Raw genomic sequence first — 21,057 nt, forward strand, 5'->3', positions numbered from 1 at the left:
GGTATATTTGAGGGTGAGGGTATATCTGAGGGTGAGGGTATATTTGAGGGTGAGGGTATATTTGAGGGTGAGGGTATATCTGAGGGTGAGGGTATATTTAAGGGTGATGGTATATTTGAGGGTGGGTGAGGGTATAGCTGAGGGTGAGGGTATATTTGAGGGTGAGGGTATATCTGAGGGTGAGGGTATATTTGAGGGTGAGGGTATATCTGAGGGTGAGGGTATATTTGAGGGTGAGGGTATATTTGAGGGTGAGGGTATATTTGAGGGTGAGGGGTGTATCTGAGGGTGAGGGTATATCTGAGGGTGAGGGTATATCTGAGGGTGAGGGTATATTTGAGGGTGAGGGTATATTTGAGGGTGAGGGTATATTTGAGGGTGAGGGGTGTATCTGAGGGTGAGGGTATATCTGAGGGTGAGGGTATATTTGAGGGTGAGGGTATATTTGAGGGTGAGGGTATATTTGAGGGTGAGGGGTGTATCTGAGGGTGAGGGTATATTTGAGGGTGAGGGTATATTTGAGGGTGAGGGTATATTTGAGGGTGAGGGTATATTTGAGGGTGAGGGGTGTATCTGAGGGTGAGGGTATATTTGAGGGTGAGGGTATATTTGAGGGTGAGGGGTGTATCTGAGGGTGAGGGGTGTATCTGAGGGTGAGGGGTGTATCTGAGGGTGAGGGGTGTATCTGAGGGTGAGGGTATATCTGAGGGTGAGGGTATATTTGAGGGTGAGGGTATATTTGAGGGTGAGGGGTGTATCTGAGGGTGAGGGGTGTATCTGAGGGTGAGGGGTGTATCTGAGGGTGAGGGGTGTATCTGAGGGTGAGGGTATATCTGAGGGTGAGGGGTGTATCTGAGGGTGAGGGTATATTTGAGGGTGAGGGGTGTATCTGAGGGTGAGGGGTGTATCTGAGGGTGAGGGGTGTATCTGAGGGTGAGGGGTGTATCTGAGGGTGAGGGTATATCTGAGGGTGAGGGGTGTATCTGAGGGTGAGGGTATATTTGAGGGTGAGGGGTGTATCTGAGGGTGAGGGTATATCTGAGGGTGAGGGGTGTATCTGAGGGTGAGGGTATATCTGAGGGTGAGGGGTGTATCTGAGGGTGAGGGTATATTTGAGGGTGAGGGTATATCTGAGGGTGAGGGGTGTATCTGAGGGTGAGGGGTGTATCTGAGGGTGAGGGTATATCTGAGGGTGAGGGGTGTATCTGAGGGTGATGGTATATTTGAGGGTGAGGGTATATTTGAGGGTGAGGGCGAGGGGTATGTTTGAGGGTGAGGGTATATCTGAGGGTGAGGGTAAATCTGAGGGTGAGGGTATATCTGAGAGTGAGGGTATATCTGAGGGTGAGGGTATATCTGAGGGTGAGGGGTGTATCTGAGGGTGAGGGTATATTTGAGGGTGAGGGTATATTTGAGGGTGAGGGCGAGGGGTATGTTTGAGGGTGAGGGTATATCTGAGGGTGAGGGTATATTTGAGGGTGAGGGTATATTTAAGGGTGAGGGTATATCTGAGGATGAGGGTATATCTGAGGGTGAGGGTATATCTGAGGGTGAGGGTATATCTGAGGGTGAGGGTATATTTGAGGGTGAGGGTATATTTGAGGGTGAGGGTATATTTGAGGGTGAGGGTATATCTGAGGGTGAGGGTATGTGTGATGGTGAGGGGTATGTCTGATGGTGAGGGTATATTTGAGGGTGAGGGTATATTTGAGGGTGAGGGTATATCTGAGGGTGAGGGTATATTTGAGGGTGAGGGTATATTTGAGGGTGAGGGTATATCTGAGGGTGAGGGTATATTTGAGGGTGATGGTATATTTGAGGGTGGGTGAGGGTATAGCTGAGGGTGAGGGTATATTTGAGGGTGAGGGTATATCTGAGGGTGAGGGTATATTTGAGGGTGAGGGTATATTTGAGGGTGAGGGTATATCTGAGGGTGAGGGTATATCTGAGGGTGAGGGTATGTTTGAGGGTGAGGGTATATTTGAGGGTAAGGGTATATTTGAGAGTGAGGGTATATTTGAGGGTGAGGGTATATCTGAGGGTGAGGGTATATCTGAGGGTGAGGGTATATTTGAGGGTGAGGGTATATTTGAGAGTGAGGGTATGTTTGAGGGTGGGGGTATATTTGAGGGTGAGGGTATATCTGAGGGTGAGGGGTATATCTGAGAGTGAGGGTATATCTGAGGGTGAGGGTATATTTGAGAGTGAGGGTATATCTGAGGGTGAGGGTATATCTGAGGGTGAGGGGTGTATCTGAGGGTGAGGGTATATTTGAGGGTGAGAGTATATTTGAGGGTGAGGGCGAGGGGTATGTTTGAGGGAGAGGGTATATCTGAGGATGAGGGTATATTTGAGGGTGAGGGTATATTTGAGGGTGAGGGTATATCTGAGGGTGAGGGTATATCTGAGGGTGAGGGTATATTTGAGGGTGAGGGTATATTTGAGAGTGAGGGTATGTTTGAGGGTGGGGGTATATTTGAGGGTGAGGGTATATCTGAGGGTGAGGGGTATATCTGAGAGTGAGGGTATATCTGAGGGTGAGGGTATATTTGAGAGTGAGGGTATGCTTGAGGGTGAGGGTATATTTGAGGGTGGGGGTATATTTGAGGGTGAGGGTATATTTGAGGGTGAGGGTATATTTGAGGGTGAGGGGTGTATCTGTGGGTGAGGGTATATTTGAGGGTGAGGGTATATTTGAGGGTGAGGGGTGTATCTGAGGGTGAGGGTATATTTGAGGGTGAGGGTATATCTGAGGGTGAGGGGTATATCTGAGAGTGAGGGTATATCTGAGTGTGAGGGTATATCTGAGGGTGAGGGGTGTATCTGAGGGTGAGGGTATATTTGAGGGTGAGAGTATATTTGAGGGTGAGGGCGAGGGGTATGTTTGAGGGAGAGGGTATATCTGAGGATGAGGGTATATTTGAGGGTGAGGGTATATTTGAGGGTGAGGGCGAGGGGTATATTTGAGGGTGAGGGTATATCCGAGGGTGAGGGTATATCTGAGGGTGAGGGTATATTTGAGGGTGAGGTTATATTTGAGGGTGAGGGCGAGGGGTATGTTTGAGGGTGAGGGTATATCTGAGGGTGAGGGGTGTATCTGAGGGTGAGGGTATATCTGAGGGTGAGGGTATATCTGAGGGTGAGGGGTGTATCTGAGGATGAGAGTATATATGAGGGTGAGGAATATACCTGAGGGTGAGGATATATCTGAGGGGGAGGGGTATGTTTGAGGGTGAGGGTATATTTGAGGGTGAGGAGTATATTTGAGGGAGTGAGGGAATATTTGAGTGAGTATCTGAGGGTGAGGGTATATTTGTGGATGTGAGGGTATATCTGAGTGTGTGCTCAACATGGTGGGCCTTCGGTGCGGATGTGATGGACCACGCCGTGCTTGGCCGAAGGCGTGTCAAAACGTTGAATGAGCAGCTCTGGAAACTCTGCCAGAATCTCAGCGTACGAGTCGGGGGCCGCGACGACGGCCTGGACAGTAGGGCTGGGCGAGGAGGCGATTGTCGGAGCGACGTGCTCATCTTCGGCGGAGGGTCGGAGGTCGTTACCGCGGACATCAGGGACCAGTGAAAAAGCCCAGAGAAAATCTGCGCCCAGGATCGCTTGTTTGACGTCGGCTATGATGAATGGCCATTCGTACGTGCGGAGGCCTAACACAAGGGACATCTTCCGTATACCAAAAGTGCGAATTGGGCTGCCATTAACCGCGATGAGGGTGGGACCTGTCTTACCCGATCTGGTTTCGAGGTCGGTCGGCGGCACTATGCTGACGATGGCTCCCGTGTCCACCAAAAATTCTGTGTCCGTGAATCGATCATGGACATAGAGGCGCCGGTTCTGGCCAATCGTAACTGCCCCTATGTACGATCGGCCGAGGCATTTCCCGCGAAGGTACAAGGCAAACGGCAGTTGCGGGATTCGCTACCCCATCGTAGGTGATAATAGCACCAGCCGCGCTTGTGCGGATCTTTTTGGCGGGCTTTCGGAGAATTGGCGGGAGACGTGGCGCCATCTTGCCGTCGCTGTGGCGTGGTCACTGATGTCGAGACCTTGTTGATCGAACCGCTTGCCTTGTTTTTTGCCGCTATGAGCGCGTCCGCTCTCGCTGCATATGCTTCGGGGTCCTTAAAAGAACAATCCGTGAGCAGCAGTCGGACATCCTCAGGAAGTCTCTCGCGGAATGCCTATTCGAACATAGGGCAATCCGTATGCTCACCGGCTAGCATCATCATTTCGGACATGAGGACGGAAGGCAGTTGGTCTCCAAGATCCGGTAGGTGCAGAAGTCTTGCCGCACCACCATGCTTATTAAACCCGAAGATTCGCAGTAATACTTTCTTCATGGCCTCGTACTTGCTTTCCGCAGGTGGATTCACGATGAACCGCATCACGCGCTTGGTCGTGTCCGGCGATAGAGCGCTGACGAGGTAGTAGTACATCGTGGATTCGTCCGATATCTTCTTTATGTGAAATTGAGCTTCGGTGTGGATAAACCAAGCTTGCGGTGCGTGCGTCCAAAACAACGGAAGGTGAACGCTTTCCGCGCTTAACTCCGGTGTGCCCGGCGCGGTCATCGTCAACGAGGCGTCGGGTTCCTGCTTAGTCGGTGATCGTCCAGATCACGTCGGGGTCACCAATATGGCGAGTCCGAAAACTTGTTGGTTGTAAAGGAAGTTTATTGCAGCCGCAATATTCGAATACAGAGTTAAACAACAAGGTAAAGGACAACCATCAAAAACTTACTGTCTTCTTCGAAGACTTCACCGAACTGGCTATTTCGGGCGCCAAACGCGCACATGACATCGCTGGCCAATCAGCGATGTCGCTCCCTGGACCAATCCCCATGATCGCGTTCACACGTGACCTCGCTGGCCAATCCGAGGGTTCGACGACCTGGACCATTCTCTATGGTCGCTACAGTGGCCATGTTTTTAATGTATGAAACTCCCGTGCTTGTGTGGACTTTATTAAGTCGTTCAATCTCGTAACATACATTACATGCATATGATATATCATAACACAGTGTGTAGTAATTGTGTCTGATTCTACCACCACCTGTGTCATTGCATTCTCGACATCAACCGTTCTCACTGTGAAAAATAAACCTATCCCTCAGATTCCCTGTAAAACTCCTTCCTCTCACCTTAAACCCATGTTCAGTCTGATGAAGGATCTTGATCACCCATTCCTTCTCTCCAGAGATGCTGCCTGCCTATTGAGTTACTCCAGCATTTTGTGTCTATCTTCGGTGTAAACCAGCATCTGCAGTTCCTTCTCAAACCCATGCCCTCGTGATTTTGATATCCATACCATGGGAAAAATCTATCTAATCTAATCTTATCTATCTAATCTTTATGAAATGACAAATATTATTACACTGTTAACAGAGGAGAGAGATCAGATCTCATCACGGTGGTTAAGAAAATTAAATTTAGTTAATAAATCTGAATCAAAAAGCTAATCCAATAATGTTGACTGTGAAATGAGTGGTCTGTCAGAACAGAAAACAGGCGGAAGGAAAGAACTGATTTCAGTTCTGGGCACCATGTTGTCAGAACGATGTTGTCAAGCTGGAAAGAGTACAGAATAAACACAAAAAGCTGGAGTAACTCAGCGGGACAGGCGGCATCTCTGCAGAGAAGGAATGGGTGACGTTTCGGGTCGAGACCCTTCTTCAGACTGGTTAGGGATCTTCAATATTCTGTTCAGGGAATATGCTCAATGATCAGCTTTTGTGCTCGACACTCTGTTGGTCTGTACAGCATTGGGATAGTTACTACCCAGTGGTATGAATATTGATATCTCTAATTTCAATAAGAGCTTGTGCATTCCCTCCCCTAACCTCTCTCCCCCCTCCCTCATCCTAGTCGTCCTACCAGCTCCACTGTTCGTATCCTTGTGTCAATAGACAATAGACAATAGGTGCAGGAGTAGGCCATTCAGCCCTTCGAGCCAGCACCGCCATTCAATGCGATCATGGCTGATCACTCTCAATCAGTACCCCGTTCCTGCCTTCTCCCCATACCCCCTCACTAGGCTATCCTTAAGAGCTCTATCCAGCTCTCTCTTGAAAGCATCCAACGAACTGGCCTCCCTCCACTGCCTTCTGAGGCAGAGAATTCCACACCTTCACCACTCTCTGACTGAAAAAGTTCTTCCTCATCTCCGTTCTAAATGGCCTACCCCTTATTCTTAAACTGTGGCCCCTTGTTCTGGACCCCCCCAACATTGGGAACATGTTTCCTGCCTCTAATGTGTCCAATCCCCTAATTATCTTATATGTTTCAATAAGATCCCCCCTCTCGTTACTCATCTTCCCATGCCAACAATGGGCCATTGTGGGCTCCACCTTTCCTGAGGTCATCTGTTGACAGCCCTGATTTGTTCTGGCCTTTTCTTGCATCCAGTCCCCCAACTCCCCCACATACTTCGACCTTTCAGTCTGAAGAAAGATCCCGACCCGAAATGTCGTCTGTCCATGTCCCTCCACAGATGCTGCCTGACCTGCTGAGTTCCTCCAGTACTTTGTGTTTTTCAAGATAACTTAGTTTTGTATTTGAAACAGTGTCACCTTATTTTTGACTGAATTAACTCATCACACGTAGGTTTACTCGTGGCCTGTCGAGAGCACGGGTTAAGGTCGTCCTGCTGAATTGGTGAAATGGAGTTTTATCTACAATACTAGACCAAGTGGACCTGTTGGGCCCAAACCTCTCCTGCATTGGTGCAGCACCATCTCCTCCCCCCTCCTCTCCCCTTCCCTCCCTCCTCTCCCTCCCTTCCCCTATCCCCCTCAACCCCCCTTATCCTCCCTCCCTCCGTCCCTCCCTGCCCCCCTCCCTCCCCAGGAGATAGATTTAAACTTTAAATTGTGAATAACTTAAAAATATATAACACCAATTTCAATGAAACTTCTTCCATTAGCACCAAAGGGACGTCGGTGAGTAAGGTGGGCCTAAAATTGTCGCGCTATCGTATACCGTTTTGGTTGCAAGTCAGGAACAAACAAGAGCTTTAGTATATAGATGTGTGTGGTGGCCCTGTGGGGGAGTGAAGCAAGCAGCCAGTTTCTTAGGTTAATCTGAGTATAAGCAGCTATTTGTCAAGCTATTGCTCCAGGGAAGATCAGTAAACCTCAGCAAATGCAATTGCTATCTCTTCCCTCTTCTTCAATCTCTTCAGTCTGACAAGTTATAGTTGAAATTCTGTGATATAAACGTTGCCGACTTCTAAATGTGAATTTAGACTCTAGGGCACATTTCTATTGTATATGGAGGCTGAACTGTGTAGTTTAGTTTAGTTTAGAGAGACAGCGTGGAAACAGGCCCCTTCGGCCCACCGAGTCCGCACCGATTGGGTGAATGAAAGCTAGAAGAGAGAAAAATTATTAAAAATCTAAACGTCTGAAGAAGGGTCTCAACCCGAAACGTCACCCATTCCTTTTCTCCATAGATGCTGCCTGTCCTGCTGAGTTACTCCAGCTTTTTGTGTCTATCTTCGTTGTAAACCAGCATCTGCAGTTCCTTCCTGCACGTAAAAAATCTCATACTGGTTCCATCTGTTGGTGGTTCTTAGCAATGGAGGAACCGTTGTAAATGAGTGGTAGCAGGCGGTTTGTGAACATTTCAGAGAACATGTCATTATTTGGGGATCGAGGGAAACTGCCCAAAGTCTGAAGAAGGGTCTTGATCCGAAATGTCAATCATTCCTTCTCTTCATAGATGCTGCCTGTCCCGCTGAGTTACTCCAGCATTTTGTGTCTATCTTTCAATGGAGAGTGAAATCACTTAGACTGCTGAATCTCTGTAAGTTCCCATTTATTATCATGCAAACCTCACTAGACTGCACACCAACAACTTCCAATTGTTGATTTTCTGGTTGCCTCATTCTCTCCTGTTCCCCAAGCAGATCTGACAATACATCCTTTATGTGTTGGGCAAGGCAAGGTCTGAGCTGCATTCTAGGAACCCCTCTTCCCTTTTAACCCCAAACTATTTGCGGCACGGTGGCGCAGCGGGTAGAGCTGCTGCCTCACAGCTGCAGAGACCCGGGTTCCATCCTGACTACGGGTGCTATGTAGGTAGTTTGTACGTTCTCCCCGTGACCTGCGTGGGTTTTCTCTGGGTGCTCCGGTTTCCTCCCACACTCCAAAGACGTGCAGGTTTGAAGGTTAATTGGCCTCTCTAAATTGTCCCTAGTGTGTGCGAAAAAAACTGCAGATGCTGGTTTAAATCGAAGGTAGACACAAAATGCTGGGGTAACAGCGGGTCAGGCAGCATCTCGGGAGAGAAGGAATGGGTGACGTTTCAGGTCAAGACCCTTCTTCAGACTGATGTCAGGGGAGGGGGCGGGACAGTTTACAGGTGATTGTTGTTTACTTGGACTCAGCGAGGCAAAGGCCATTTTTCCATGCTCTATCTCTGAACTAAACTAAATTATCTCTAAACTAAACTAAATTAATAAACACATCAGTTCCAGATCTGAAACTCTTTCCCAGACAATGCACATTTTGTTTTATTTATTGATCTCCTCGCAATCTGTAGAAGGGTTCCGACCCGAAATGTCACCTATTCCTTTTTTCAGAGATGCTGCCTGACCCGCTGAGTTACTCCAGCATTCTGTGAAACGTCACCTATCCATGTTCTCCAGAGATGCTGCCTGACACACTGAGTTACTCCAGCACTCTGTGAAACGTCACCTATCCATGTTCTCCACAGATGCTGCCTGACCCGCTGGTCTGTGCGGATTCGGTGGGCCGAAGGGCCTGTTTCCGCGCTGTATCTCTAAACTAAACTATGAATGTACCTGTAACCAGGTGTTGAACACCTTCATAAAACGGAGTTCAGTGTGTACAAATGCCCTGAACAGTTCCATCACATCCAACTCGCCATTTAATAGGACAGAATCATAAAGGTTTTAAAACACAAACCATTGATCTTACACTTGTAGTAATATAGTGCAGCGGGTAGAGCCGCTGCCTCATAGCGCCGGAGACCCGGGTTCCATCCTGACCTCTGTTGCTGTCTGTCCGTGTGGAGTTTGCACGTTCTCCCGTGACCTGCGTGGGTTTCCTCCGGGTGCTCCGGTTTCCTCCCACATTCCAAAGACGTGCGGGTTTGTAGGTTAATTGACCCTCTGTAAATTGTCCCCTAGTGTGTAGGGAGTGGATGAGACAGTGGGATAACATAGAGCTAGTGTGAACGGGCGATCGATGGTCGGCGTGGACTCCGTGAACTGTTTCCACGCTGGTTCTTTTAATCAATTGAATTACTCTAGTCTAATGAATTGCCTTTCATTTTCAGATTTAATAATAATGCCTCAATTTATTTCAGTTGAAAGTAAATGAGAAAGTAAAAGACAGAAAATAAACAGAAAAAAATTGCTACTAGTGTAAAGAAAAACTTAGACCCATCTACTCTGCCTCTCAGTTTAAGTAAATGATTTGGAAGCTCCGCAGAGATTTAGGGTGTCACGGTGGCACAGCGGTAGAGTTGCTGTGTCACGGCGCCAGAGACCCGGGTTCCATCCTGACTACGGGTGCTGTCTGTACAGAGTTTGTACGTTCTCCCCGTGACCTGCGTGGGTTTTCCCCGGGTGCTCCGGTTTCTTCCCACACTCCTAAGACGTGCGGGTTTGTAGGTTAATTTGGCTTTGGTAAAATTTGTAACTTGTCCCTCATGTGTGTAGGACAGTGTGCGGGTGGATCGTTGGTCGGTGCAGACTTAGTGGGCCGAAGGGCCTGTTTCCACACTATCTCTAAACTAAACACAGAGAGCCGTCACCTGCACGTTACACCCCAGCGGTATGAAAAATTACTTCTCTAACTTCAAGTAACCCTTGCCTTCCCTCTCTCTCCATCCCATCCCCCTCCTAGTTCTCCGGCTAGTTTCACTGTCCTCCTGATTAATTTTTACTGGTTGTATGCCTCTTAGTCACCTTCTCCTCAGCTAACAAGGAACCAATGTAGATTTTCCTTGAACTCCATCCCTTTTGATTTCTCGTTTTCACTCCTTACCCTTCCCTATCTTTGTGTCTCCCTCTCCCCTGACTCTCCATCTGAAGAAAGGCCTCGACCCGAAATGTCACCCATCCCTTCTCTCCGGAGATGCTGCCTGTCCTTCTGAGTTACTCCAGCTTTTTGTGTCTACCTGCAGGTACAGCTTTTATAATCATATGTTGAAAGACTAGGCTTGTATACACTGGAATTTAGAAGGATGAGAGGAGATCTTATCGAAACGTATAAGATTATTAAGGGGTTGGACACGTTAGAGGCAGGAAACATGGCCATTTAGAACTGAGATGAGGAAAAACTTTTTCAGTCAGAGAGTTGTGAATCTGTGGAATTCTCTGCCTCAGAAGTCAGTGGAGGCCAATTCTCTGAATGCATTCAAGAGAGAGCTGGATAGAGCTCTTAAGGATAGCGGAGTCAGGGGGTATGGGGAGAAGGCAGGAACGGGGTACTGATTGAGAATGATCAGCCATGATCACATTGAATGGCGGTGCTGGCTCGAAGGGCCGAATGGCCTCCTCCTGCACCTATTGTCTATTGTCTATAAGCGTGACCTGAGGTGAAATACATTTCCGTTAACTTTTAACCTGGACAAGAAGGACAATCGCAACTTTGAGGATGTAAACCATCCAATCAAATAACTTTGTGAAGGTAAACTGATTTATTTACACTCAAAGGTGTGGTGAACAAGACCGGTTCAATAGGCGTACACCTTGACTTTCTGAACATCGTTGTCCTCACATTCCCTTTTCCTGCTGTAGTAATAGAAGGTATTGTCACGTCTCTGTAGCTTCTTCACATATCCTGTCTCCGGCCAGCGATCTACCTGCATCAACACAACATCTCAGTCTTGCCGCACTTCACTTATTAACTCAGACCCGCGGCACAATGCTGAACTGGTTAGCACTCAACGGATCCAACTTTACTGGCTTTACCTTGCACGAAACGTTATTCCCTTATCATGTTTCTGTACACTGTGAGTGGCTCCATTGTATCATGTAGTGTCTTTGCGCTGACTGGAAGCTTTTCACTGTACCTTGGTACACGTGACAATAAACTCAAGAAGTTTTGGCTGGAACTATATTCTGCAGACAGACACAGCTAGGGCAGCGCGGTGGCGCAGCAGAAGAGTTGCTGCCGCACTGCGCCAGTGACCCGGGTTCAAACATGACCTCGGGTGCTGTCTGTACAGAGTTTGTTCGTTCTCCCCGTGACCGCGTGGGTTTTCTCTGGGTGCTCCCATTTCCTTCCCAAAGACGTACAGGTTTGTAGGCTAATTGGCTTAAGTAAAAATTGTAAAGTGTCCCTAGTGTGTGTGGGATAGTGCGAGTGTGCGGGGATCGCTGGTCGGCACGGACTCGGTGGGCCGAAGGGCCTGTTACCGCGCTGTATCTCTAAAACTAAACTAAGCCCACGGTACAGTGCTAAAGAGGGCTGACTGGTTAGCATGCAACAGAAGCTTTTCACTGTACCTCGGTACACGTAACAATAGACTAAACTAAACTGAACTAAAAGCCACGTTTCTTGGTACATTTCCCGATCTCTGGCTGTGGTCCAATCTAGTGCAGGAATCGAGGCAAGCAGGAATCATGTTGGGGCACTTATTTTACAAAATCAAGTTTATTTACAGGTACACAACGACAACTAAAAGACTATTGTAGAAACAAGGAACTGCAGGTGCTAAATAAAATAAACTCAAGACATTTAGCCTGAGAACTATATTCTGCAGATAGACGCAAAATGCTGGAGTAACTCAGCGGGACAGGCAGCATCTCTGGAGAAAAGGAATGGATGACATTTTAGACAATAGACAATAGGTGCAGGAGGAGGCCATTCGGCCCTTCGAGCCAGCACCGCCAATCAATGTGATCATGGCTGATCATTCTCAATCAGTACCCCGTTCCTGCCTTCTCCCCATACCCCCTGACTCTGCTATCCTTAAGAGCTCCATCTAGCTCCATTCAGAGAATTGGCCTCCACTGCCTTCTGAGGCAGAGAATTCCACAGATTCACAACTCTCTGACTGAAAAAGTTTTTCCTCATCTCAGTTCTAAATGGCTTACCCCTTATTCTTAAACTGTGGCCCCTTGTTCTGGACTCCCCCAACATTGGGAACATGTTTCCTGCCTCTAACGTGTCCAACCCCTTAATAATCTTATACGTTTTGATAAGATCCCCTCTCATCCTTCTAAATTCCAGTGTATACAAGCCTAGTCGCTCCAGTCTTTCAACATATGACAGTTGAGGCAAAACCCTTCCTATATTCTGCACTTTGGAATCCTTCTCTGCATTCTACCTATTGTACTTGTGTTTGGCTTGACTGTTTAGTTTAGTTTAGAGATACAGCGCAGAAACAGACCCTTCGGCCCACCGCGTCCTGGCCAACCAGCGATCACCCTGTCTACTAATACTATCCTACACACACGAGGGACAATTTACAGAGGGCCAATTAATCTACAAACCTGCACATCTTTGGAGTGTGGGAGAAAACGGGAGCACCCGGAGGAAACCCACGCAGGTCACGGGGAGAACGCACAACCTCCGTACAGACAGCACCCATAGTCAGGATGGAACCCGGGTCTCTGGCGCTGTGAGGCAGCATGTCTACCCACTGCGCCACCGTGACACCCCAAGAAAGGTCTGAAGAAGGGTCCCAATCCAGAACATCTCCTATCCACGTCCTCCAGAGATGCTGCCTGACCCACTGAGTTACTCCAGCACTCTGTGAAACGTCACCTATCCATGTTCTCCACAGATGCTGCCTGACCCGCAGAGTTACTCCAGCACTCTGTCCTTTTTTGTAAAACAGCAACTGCGATTCCTAGTTTCTATATTTTCCATCTCAAGGGCAATTGGGAATGGAGAATAAATGCTAGCCTTGCCAGCAAAGGCCACATGTTATAAATAGAATACACAAAAATAACATACCCCATCAACTTTCTTAATTTGCTTGTATTCTACTTCATCCCTGTATCCAGCTTGTTGGAACCTGTACAGGTTTTCTATTTCTTCAGTCCAATGTTTGGCCCGACTCATGAACTTTGGTTTAACTTCTGTTCCAACATGTCCAAAGGTTTGTAGCGACATAATGTAAGAAATACCTGAAGAGCAGAAGCAAGAAAAAAGGTTATGTGCTGGTCTGAAGAAAAGTCCCAATCCAAAATATCTCTTATCCATGTTCTCCAGAGATGCTGCCTGACCCGCTGAGTTTCTCCAGCACTCTGTGAAACGTCACCTATCCATGTTCTCCACAGATGCTGCCTGACCCGCTGAGTTACTCCAGCACTCTGTGAAATGTCACCTATCCATGTTCTCCACAGATGCTGCCTGACCCGCTGAGTTTCTCCAGCACTCTGTGAAACGTCACCTATCCATGTTCTCCAGAGATACTGCCTGTCCCGCTGAGTTACTCCAGCACTCTGTGAAACGTCACCTATCCATGTTCTCCAGAGATACTGCCTGTCCCGCTGAGTTACTCCAGCATTCTAGATACACCACATCCACCGGATCTCCCTTATCCAGTCTACTTGTCACATCCTCAAAAAATTTCAGAAGATTAGTCAAGCATGATTTCCCTTCATAAATCTATGCTGACTTTGACCAATCCTGTCACTGTTTTCCAAATGCGCTGTTGTTACATCTTTAATAATCGAATCCAGCATCTTCCCCACTACTGATGTCAGGCGTAGAGGTGAATCGGACGGTACCCTAGCTTATGGAAGGACCGTTCAGAAGCCTGATAACAGAGGGGAAGAAGCTGTTCCTGAGTCTGGTGGTGCGCGCTTTCAAGCTTCTGTGTCTTTTGCCCAACTTGCCCACACTGACCAAGATGTCCCATCTACACTGGTCCCACCACTCCACATTTGGCGCCCATCACTAAACCTTTCCTATCCAATTAGCCTGGGTCACTGGTTGTCACCACCCACCACCCAACAAGTAGAAAGTGCTGGAGGAACTCAGCGGGTCAGACAGCATCTGTGGAGGGAATGGACGGGTGACATTTCGAGTCTGGATCCTTCTTCAAGAGAAGATTTGAGTTTAGGAGCAAAGAGGTCCTACTTCAGTTGTACAGGGCCCTGGTGAGACCACACCTGGAGAATTGTGTGCAGTTTTGGTCTCCTAGTTTGAGGAAGGACATTCTTGCTATTGAGGGAGTACAGCGTAGGTTCACCAGGTTAATTCCCGGGATGGCGGGACTGACATATCATGAAAGAATGGATCAACTGGGCTTGAATTCACTGGAGTTTAGAAGGATGAGAGGGGATCTTATAGAGACATATACAATTCTTAAGGGATTGGACAGGGTAGCTGCAGGAAACATGTTCCCGACGTTGGGGGAGTCCAGAACCAGGGGTCACAGTTTAAGAATAAGGGGTAGGCTACTTAGGACTGAGATGAGGAAAAACATTTTCACCCAGAGAGTTGTGAATCTGGAATTCTCTGCCACAGAAGGCAGTGTAGGCCAATTTACTGGATGTTTTCAAGAGAGAGTTAGATTTAGCTCTTAGGGCTAACAGAATCAATGGATATGGGGAGAAAGCAGGAACGGGGTACTGATTCTGGATGATCAGCCATGATCATATTGAATGGTGGTGCTGGCTCGAAGGGCCGAATGGCCTATGCCTGCACCTATTTTTTATGTTATGAACCACTCCCTCCACAGATGCTGTCTGACCCGCTGAGTTCCTCCAGCACTTTGTGCTTTGCGTAAGATCCCTGCGGTTTCCTCGTGTAGGCACCTGGAACTTACCTGGTCAACTGGTTCGACTGGGTTTGGCAGAACTGAGTCGCACTCTCTCATCCGCGGTGTCCGAGAGGAGCTTTCACTGGACTGGCAATCCAAGGACACGCGTTCAAATCACACCAACAACAGCTGTGCAACGTAAATGCAGGACATTCAGTGTGAGGGAATTTTGCTAAACTTTAGCTGTTCTGCTTGTTGACACGTGTTGCAAAGCTCAAGATGCCACATTGATCTGAGGAAAGCCTTGGCCGAATGATTGGAGCATTGTTTACAGATACCTGTTTCCCTGTGTGTGATGTTATCAACTGTTATCTGCAAAATCAACAGCGCCTACATACGGGTCTGATTAATGTAATTTAGGCGGTTTCGATAAAATCGCAACGAAGGGTCTCGACCCGAAAAGTCACCCATTCCTTCTCTCCAGAGATGCTGCCTGTCCCGCTGAGTTACTCCAGCAGTTTATGACTCCCTGACTAAGCTGTTTAAGGAACGAAGATATGTGCTAGTGTGCACAAACACGTGTTTGTTCGACAGTATATAGAAACATAGAAAATAGGTGCAGGAGGAGGCCATTTGGCCCTTCGAGCCAGCACCGCCATTCATTGTGATCATGGCTCATCATCGACAATCAGTAACCCGTGCCTGCCTTCTCCCCATATCCCTTGATTCCGCTAGCCCCTAGAGCTCTATCTAACTCTCTTTTAAATTTATCCAGTGAATTGGCCTCCACTGCCCTCTGTGGCAGAGAATTCCACAAATTCACAACTCTCTGGGTGAAAAGGTTTTTTCAGTTTTAAATGGCCTCCCCTTTATTCTTAGACAGTGGCCCCTGGTTCTGGACTCCCCCAACATTGGGAACATGTTTCCTGCATCTAGCTTGTCCAGTCCTTTTATAATTTTATATGTTTCTATAAGATCCCCTCTCATTCTTCTAAATTCCGGTGAATAAATATAAAGGAACTATGTCCCGGGCAGTCCCTCCATGATATCGTGTGATAAAGTCTTGCTCTTCATCAGTCCGAGTCCTCGATTGATTTCTCTGACATTCAATTAAGCCAGAATCAAAAGTTAGTTTCACCAATGGTGACCCTACAAGTATAAGCACGGTTTGCAGATGCTGGCACAAATCGAAGGTATCACAAAATGCTGGAGTAACTCAGCAGGTCAGGCAGCATCTAGGAGAGAGGGAGTGGGTGTCGTTTCGGGTCGAGACCCTTCTTCACACTGACCATGTCAGTCACCCACTCCCTCTCTCCTAGATGCTGCCTCACCTGCTGAGTTACTCCAGCATTTTGTGACTCCATTTACACCTCACGCTGCCTCGGCAAGGCTAGCAGCATAATCAAGGACAAGTCTTAAGTTCACCCCTCATCCTACTGCGCTCCAAGGAATAAAGTCCTAGCCTGCCCAACCTCTCCCTGTAGCTCAGACCCTCGAGTCCTGGTAACATCCTTGTGAAAAGAAAATGAAAACATTTCACGAATTCTTTGGTTGCCCCAATAGATTAGTTCATTTAGTTTTGTTTATTCACTCCTTCCTCTCCACTCTCCCATCGGGCAAGAGGTACAGAAGATGTGAAAACGCACACCTCCTGGAATCTGTCCATATCCTTCTAAACCTTTCCTATCCAAGTACCTGTCCAAGTATCTTTTAAATGTTGTGATAGTCCCAGCCTCAACTACCTCCTCCGGCAGCTCGTTCCTTACATGCACCACCCTCTGTGTGAAAAATAGGTTCCTATTAAATCATTCCTCCCTCACCATAAACCTAAGCCCTCTAGTTCTTGATTCTCCTACCCCTGGAAAAAGACTCTGGGCATTCACCCCATCTATGCCTCTCATCATTTTATACACCTCTATAAGATCACACCCCTCATTCCCCTGCGCTCCAAGGAATAAACCTCTTGCCTACCCAACGCGGGTGACTGGCGCTGTGAAGCAGCGGCTCTACCTGCTGCACCACTGTGCCACCCCCTCAGCAGTTCTAACAGTGCAACAGCCGATTTGTGGACAAGTGCTGAGATATCCTCCCTGCCTGACCCTCCCCCCCCCCCCCCCCCCGCCACACCCTCCCTCGAACCTGCTGCAAGATCAGGACATCATGTGGGGATACAGTGGTGCATAGGGGAAGAATCTCTTCCTGAATCTGGTGGTGTTCACTTCCAATCTTTTGTATCTTCTGCCCGACGAGAGGTTCCACGCTCTATGACCCTAGATCCATGTTCGATCCTGACCTGACTACAGGTGCTGTCTGTACGGAGTTTGCACATTCTCCCCGTGACCACGTGGGTTTTCTCCGGGCGCTCCGGTTTCCTCCCACACTCCAAAGACGTGCAGGTTTGTAGGGTAATTGGCTTCGGTAAAATTGTAAATTGTCCCTAGTGTGTGTAGGATAGTGTTAGTGTGCGGGGTAATTGCTGGTCTGTGCGGACTCGGTGGGCCGAAGAGCCTGTTTCCATGCTTTATCTCTAAGCTAAACTGAACTAAATACTGTAAGTATGTGGTGTCTGTATGAGATTCTTGCAACAATGAACAGCAACATGACACCCCCCTGTTATATCACAGCATGCTTTGTCAATTATATACAGCGTACATTGCATTGACACCTGTGTAAAGGTATATCATGCTGATGTAGAGCTAACCTTGTTCAGTCATACACCCAGCTATGTCTGAACAACTATCATCTGCCTTAAACAGAAGCTTGAAAGTGCGCACCACCAGACTCAGGAACAGCTTCTTCCCCTCTGTTATCAGGCTTCTGAACGGCCCTTCCATAAGCTAGAGTACTGTCCGATTCACCTCTACCCCATTGCGGACATTGGACTTTGTGGAACTGATGCACTACAATGCTGAGAACTATATCCTGCACTCTGTATCTTCCCCTTTGCTCTAACTATTGTACTTGAGTTTCGCTTGATTGTATTTATGTATGGTATTATCTGATCTGTTTGGACAGCTTGCAAAGCAAAGCTTTTCACTGTACCTCGGTACATGTGGCAATAATAAACCTGAACCAGCGTGAATGAATGCAGTGAGTTTGCTGACAAAGTCACAGAGTGATACAGCGTGGAAACAGGCCCTTCGGCCCAACATGCCCACACGGGCCAACATGCCCCATCTACACTCGTCCCACCTGTCTGCATTTGGCCCATATCCCTCTAAACCTGTCCTATCCATGTCCCTGCCTCAATTACCTCCTCCGGCAGCTCGTTCCGTACACCCACTTAGAAAACATAGAAAATAGGTGCAGGAGGAGGCCATTCGGCCCTTCGAGCCATAATGTTCAATATGTTCATGGCTGATCATCCAAAACCAGTACCCCGTTCCTACTCGACAAGAGGGGAGGAGATTAAACATTGAAAGGTTGGGTCCAGTTTTGTAGGAGGAAGGGTTGCATCTGTGGAGAACATGGATAGGTGACGTTTCACAGAGTGCTGGAGTAACTCAGCGGGTCAGGCAGCATCTCTGGAGAGAAGGAATAGGTGGCATTTCGGGTCGAGACCCTTCTTGAGTCTAGCTAACTTTCTCATTCTCTCTCTCTCTCTCTCTCTGTCTATCTATCTTTCTCTCTATCTCCCCAACCTGTCCACCCCCGGTGCTCTCCACCGCCGTATCTGGGGGAAGATACTTACTGCGAGTATCCTGGGGCTTGGCAGTGAATGAGAATGCCCACACCGTCTGTGTGTGTGTCTCTCTCTCTCTGTTCCTGTCGCCAGCCCGGTCGTTGGGAGTTTGCCGCTGGGGTTGTTGTGCTCGGTAGCTTGGCAACGTCTGACGCTACAATATTCTTCCAGCACTGGTTAACGTACGCGTGGAACTTACCGTCCACTGTGTGTGGCAGCGCAGGGCTTCTCTGTCTGCCAGCCCAGAGTCATAAGAGTGACACAGCGTGGAAACAGGCCCTTCAGCCCAACGTGCCCACACTGGCCAACGTGTCCCAGCTACACCAGTCATAGAGTGATACAGTGTGGAAATAGGCCCATCAGCCCAACTTGCCCACACTGGCCAACATGTCCCATCTACACCAGTCCCACCTGTAGAATCAGAGAACAGAGAAACATAGAAAAATAGGTGCAGGAGTCGGCCATTCGGCCCTTCGAGCCAGCACCGCCATTCAATATGATCGTGGCTGATCATCCAGAATCAGTACCCCGTTCCTGCTTTCTCCCCATATCCCTTGATTCCGTTAGCCCTAAGAGCTAAATCCAACTCTCTCTTGAAAACATCCAGCGAATTGGCCTCCACTGCCTTCTGTGGCAGAGAATTCCACAGATTCACAACTCTCTGGGTCTGTACCTCCAGATTCAGGGACAGTTTATTCCCAGCTGTTATCAGGCACTGAACCATCCTACCACAACCAGAGTGTGGTCCTGAACTACTATCTACCTCATTGGTGACCCTCGGACTATCTTTGATTGGTCTTTACTGGCTTTACCTTGCACTAAATGTTATTCCCTTAGCATGTATCTCAACCTTCAAGTAACCCTTGCTTTCCCTCTCTCTCCATCCCTCCCCCTTCCCAGTTCTCTGACCAGTCTGACTGTCCTTGATTATATTTGATCTCTGTCTGCTTTGTTGTTACCTTCTCCTAACTAACAATGATCTATCCTACATTTTCCTCATCCCCTTTGATGTTTCATTTTCACACCTTACACGTCCCTATCTCTGTATCTCCCCCTCCCCTGACTCTCAGTCTGAAGAAGGGTCTCGACCCAAGACGTCACCCATTCCTTCTCTCCAGAGATGCCTGTCCCGCTGAGTTACTCCAGCTTTCTGTGCCTATCATGTATCTATACACTGTGAATGGCTCGATTGTAATCATATATTGTCTTTCTGCTGATTGGTTAGCATGCAATAAAAGCTATCACTGTACACATGATAATAAACTAAATAAATTAAACTGAACTTACCTGCGTTTGGCCCATATCCCCACAAACCGGCCCTATCCATCTACCTGTCTAACTGGTCCTTAAAGGTTGGGATAATCCCTGCCTCAACTACCTCCTCCGGCAGCTCGTTCCATACACACACCACCCCTCAGATTCCTATTAAATCTTTCCCCCTTCACCTTAAACCTATGTCCTCTGGCCCTCGACTTCCCAACTCTGGGCAAGAGACTTTGTGCGCCTACCCGATCTATTCCTCTCATGATTTTATACACCTCAACAAGATCACCCCTCATCCTCCTGCAATCCAAGGAAAAGAGCCCCAGCCTGCTCTACCTCTCCCTGTAGCTCACAGCCTCTAGACCTGGCAGCATCCTGGTAAAACATTATGTGACTCCTCTGTCTATACTTGGGAGCCCAGAGCTCCTGTCTATCTCTGGCCAGACAGCAAGCTAGACACTGCATTCCCCTCCTGCGGGCATCTGCAATCCTTGGCTTCGTCCTGCTCAAGAAACAAGCTGCACACAAACTTGATTAGTGCGGGTGTCAGGGGTTATGGGGAGAAGGCAGGAGAATGGGGTTTAGAGGGGGAGATAGATCAGCCATGATTGAATGGTGGAGTAGACTGGATGGGCCGAATGGCCTAATTCTGCTCCTAGAACTTATAAACATGAAAATGTGTAGGAAGGGACTGCAGATGGTGGTTTATACAGAAGATAGACCCAAGTGCTACCAGGGGTGGTGATGGAGGCAGATACAATAGTGGCATTTAAGAGGCTTTCAGACAGACACATCGATGGGTCGATTGTCACATGGACCATGAAGGTACAGTGAAATTCTTTGTTTTTGCACACACAATACACAAAAGAGTTGCCACATGGCGCTGACAATGTTACAAAGTACCCTTAAATATTATTGGTCCCTTCTTCACAAATTATAGGAGTAGAAATAAGCCATTCGGCCCATCGAGTCCACTCCGCCATTCAATCATGGCTGATCTCTGCCTCCTCATCCCACTTTCCTGCCTTCTCCCCATAACCTTTCACACCCGTCATATTCAAACATTTGTCTAACTCTGCCTTAAAAATATCCACTAACCTGGCCTCCACAACCCTCTGTGGCATTGAGTTCCACAGATTAAATACTCTCTATCTAAAACATATAAGATTATTAAGGGGTTGGACACGTTAGAGGCAGGAAACATGTTCCCAATGTCAGGGGCCACAGTTTAAGAATAAGGGGTAGGCCATTTAGAATGGAGTTGAGGAAAAACGTTTTCAGTCAGAGAGTTGTAAATCTGTGGAATTCTCTGCCTCAGAAGGCAGTGGAGGCCAATTCTCTGAATGCATTCAAGAGAGAGCTAGATAGAGCTCTTAAGGATCGCGGAGTCAGGGGGTATGGGGAGAAGGC

At 47.9% G+C, this 21,057-nt stretch overlaps 2 protein-coding genes across 3 annotated transcripts in view; one reads left to right on the top strand and one right to left on the bottom strand.

The window, feature by feature from the left end:
* Window positions 1–10,090, top strand: part of dmtf1 (cyclin D binding myb-like transcription factor 1) — a 75,026-nt gene extending 64,936 nt beyond the window's left edge. The window contains exon 17 of the mRNA XM_078419424.1: window positions 10,072–10,090. The gene's annotated coding sequence lies outside the window, so the exon portion shown is untranslated. The remainder of the gene's footprint in view (window positions 1–10,071) is intronic.
* A 625-nt stretch (window positions 10,091–10,715) lies between these two features.
* meig1 (meiosis/spermiogenesis associated 1) lies at window positions 10,716–18,511 on the bottom strand. 2 transcript variants are annotated; one of them, XM_078419438.1, is made up of 4 exons: window positions 18,394–18,511; window positions 14,769–14,891; window positions 12,947–13,119; window positions 10,716–10,844 (listed from the first exon to the last, which is right to left on the bottom strand). In XM_078419438.1, exons 3-4 carry the CDS (start codon window positions 13,103–13,105, stop codon window positions 10,716–10,718), a joined length of 288 nt encoding a protein of 95 aa, XP_078275564.1. In that variant the 5' UTR covers window positions 13,106–13,119; window positions 14,769–14,891; window positions 18,394–18,511. The 2 variants fall into 2 exon arrangements, with proteins under 2 accessions (XP_078275564.1, XP_078275565.1); XM_078419439.1 differs by lacking the exon at window positions 14,769–14,891 and having other exon boundaries at window positions 18,394–18,427.
* Window positions 18,512–21,057: the final 2,546 nt, after the last annotated feature.

This window comes from Rhinoraja longicauda, chromosome 23, assembly GCF_053455715.1.
Source record: "Rhinoraja longicauda isolate Sanriku21f chromosome 23, sRhiLon1.1, whole genome shotgun sequence".
Classification (NCBI taxonomy): Eukaryota; Metazoa; Chordata; class Chondrichthyes; order Rajiformes; family Arhynchobatidae; genus Rhinoraja; species Rhinoraja longicauda.

Coding starts and splice junctions, on each gene's coding strand:
- meig1 (XM_078419438.1), bottom strand. CDS start 13,105: ATGTCGCTACAAACCTTTGGACATGTTGGAACAGAAGTTAAACCAAAG. Junction 10,845..12,946: donor AAATTAAGAAAGTTGATGGG/GTATGTTATTTT, acceptor GTGTTGATGCAG/GTAGATCGCTGGCCGGAGAC.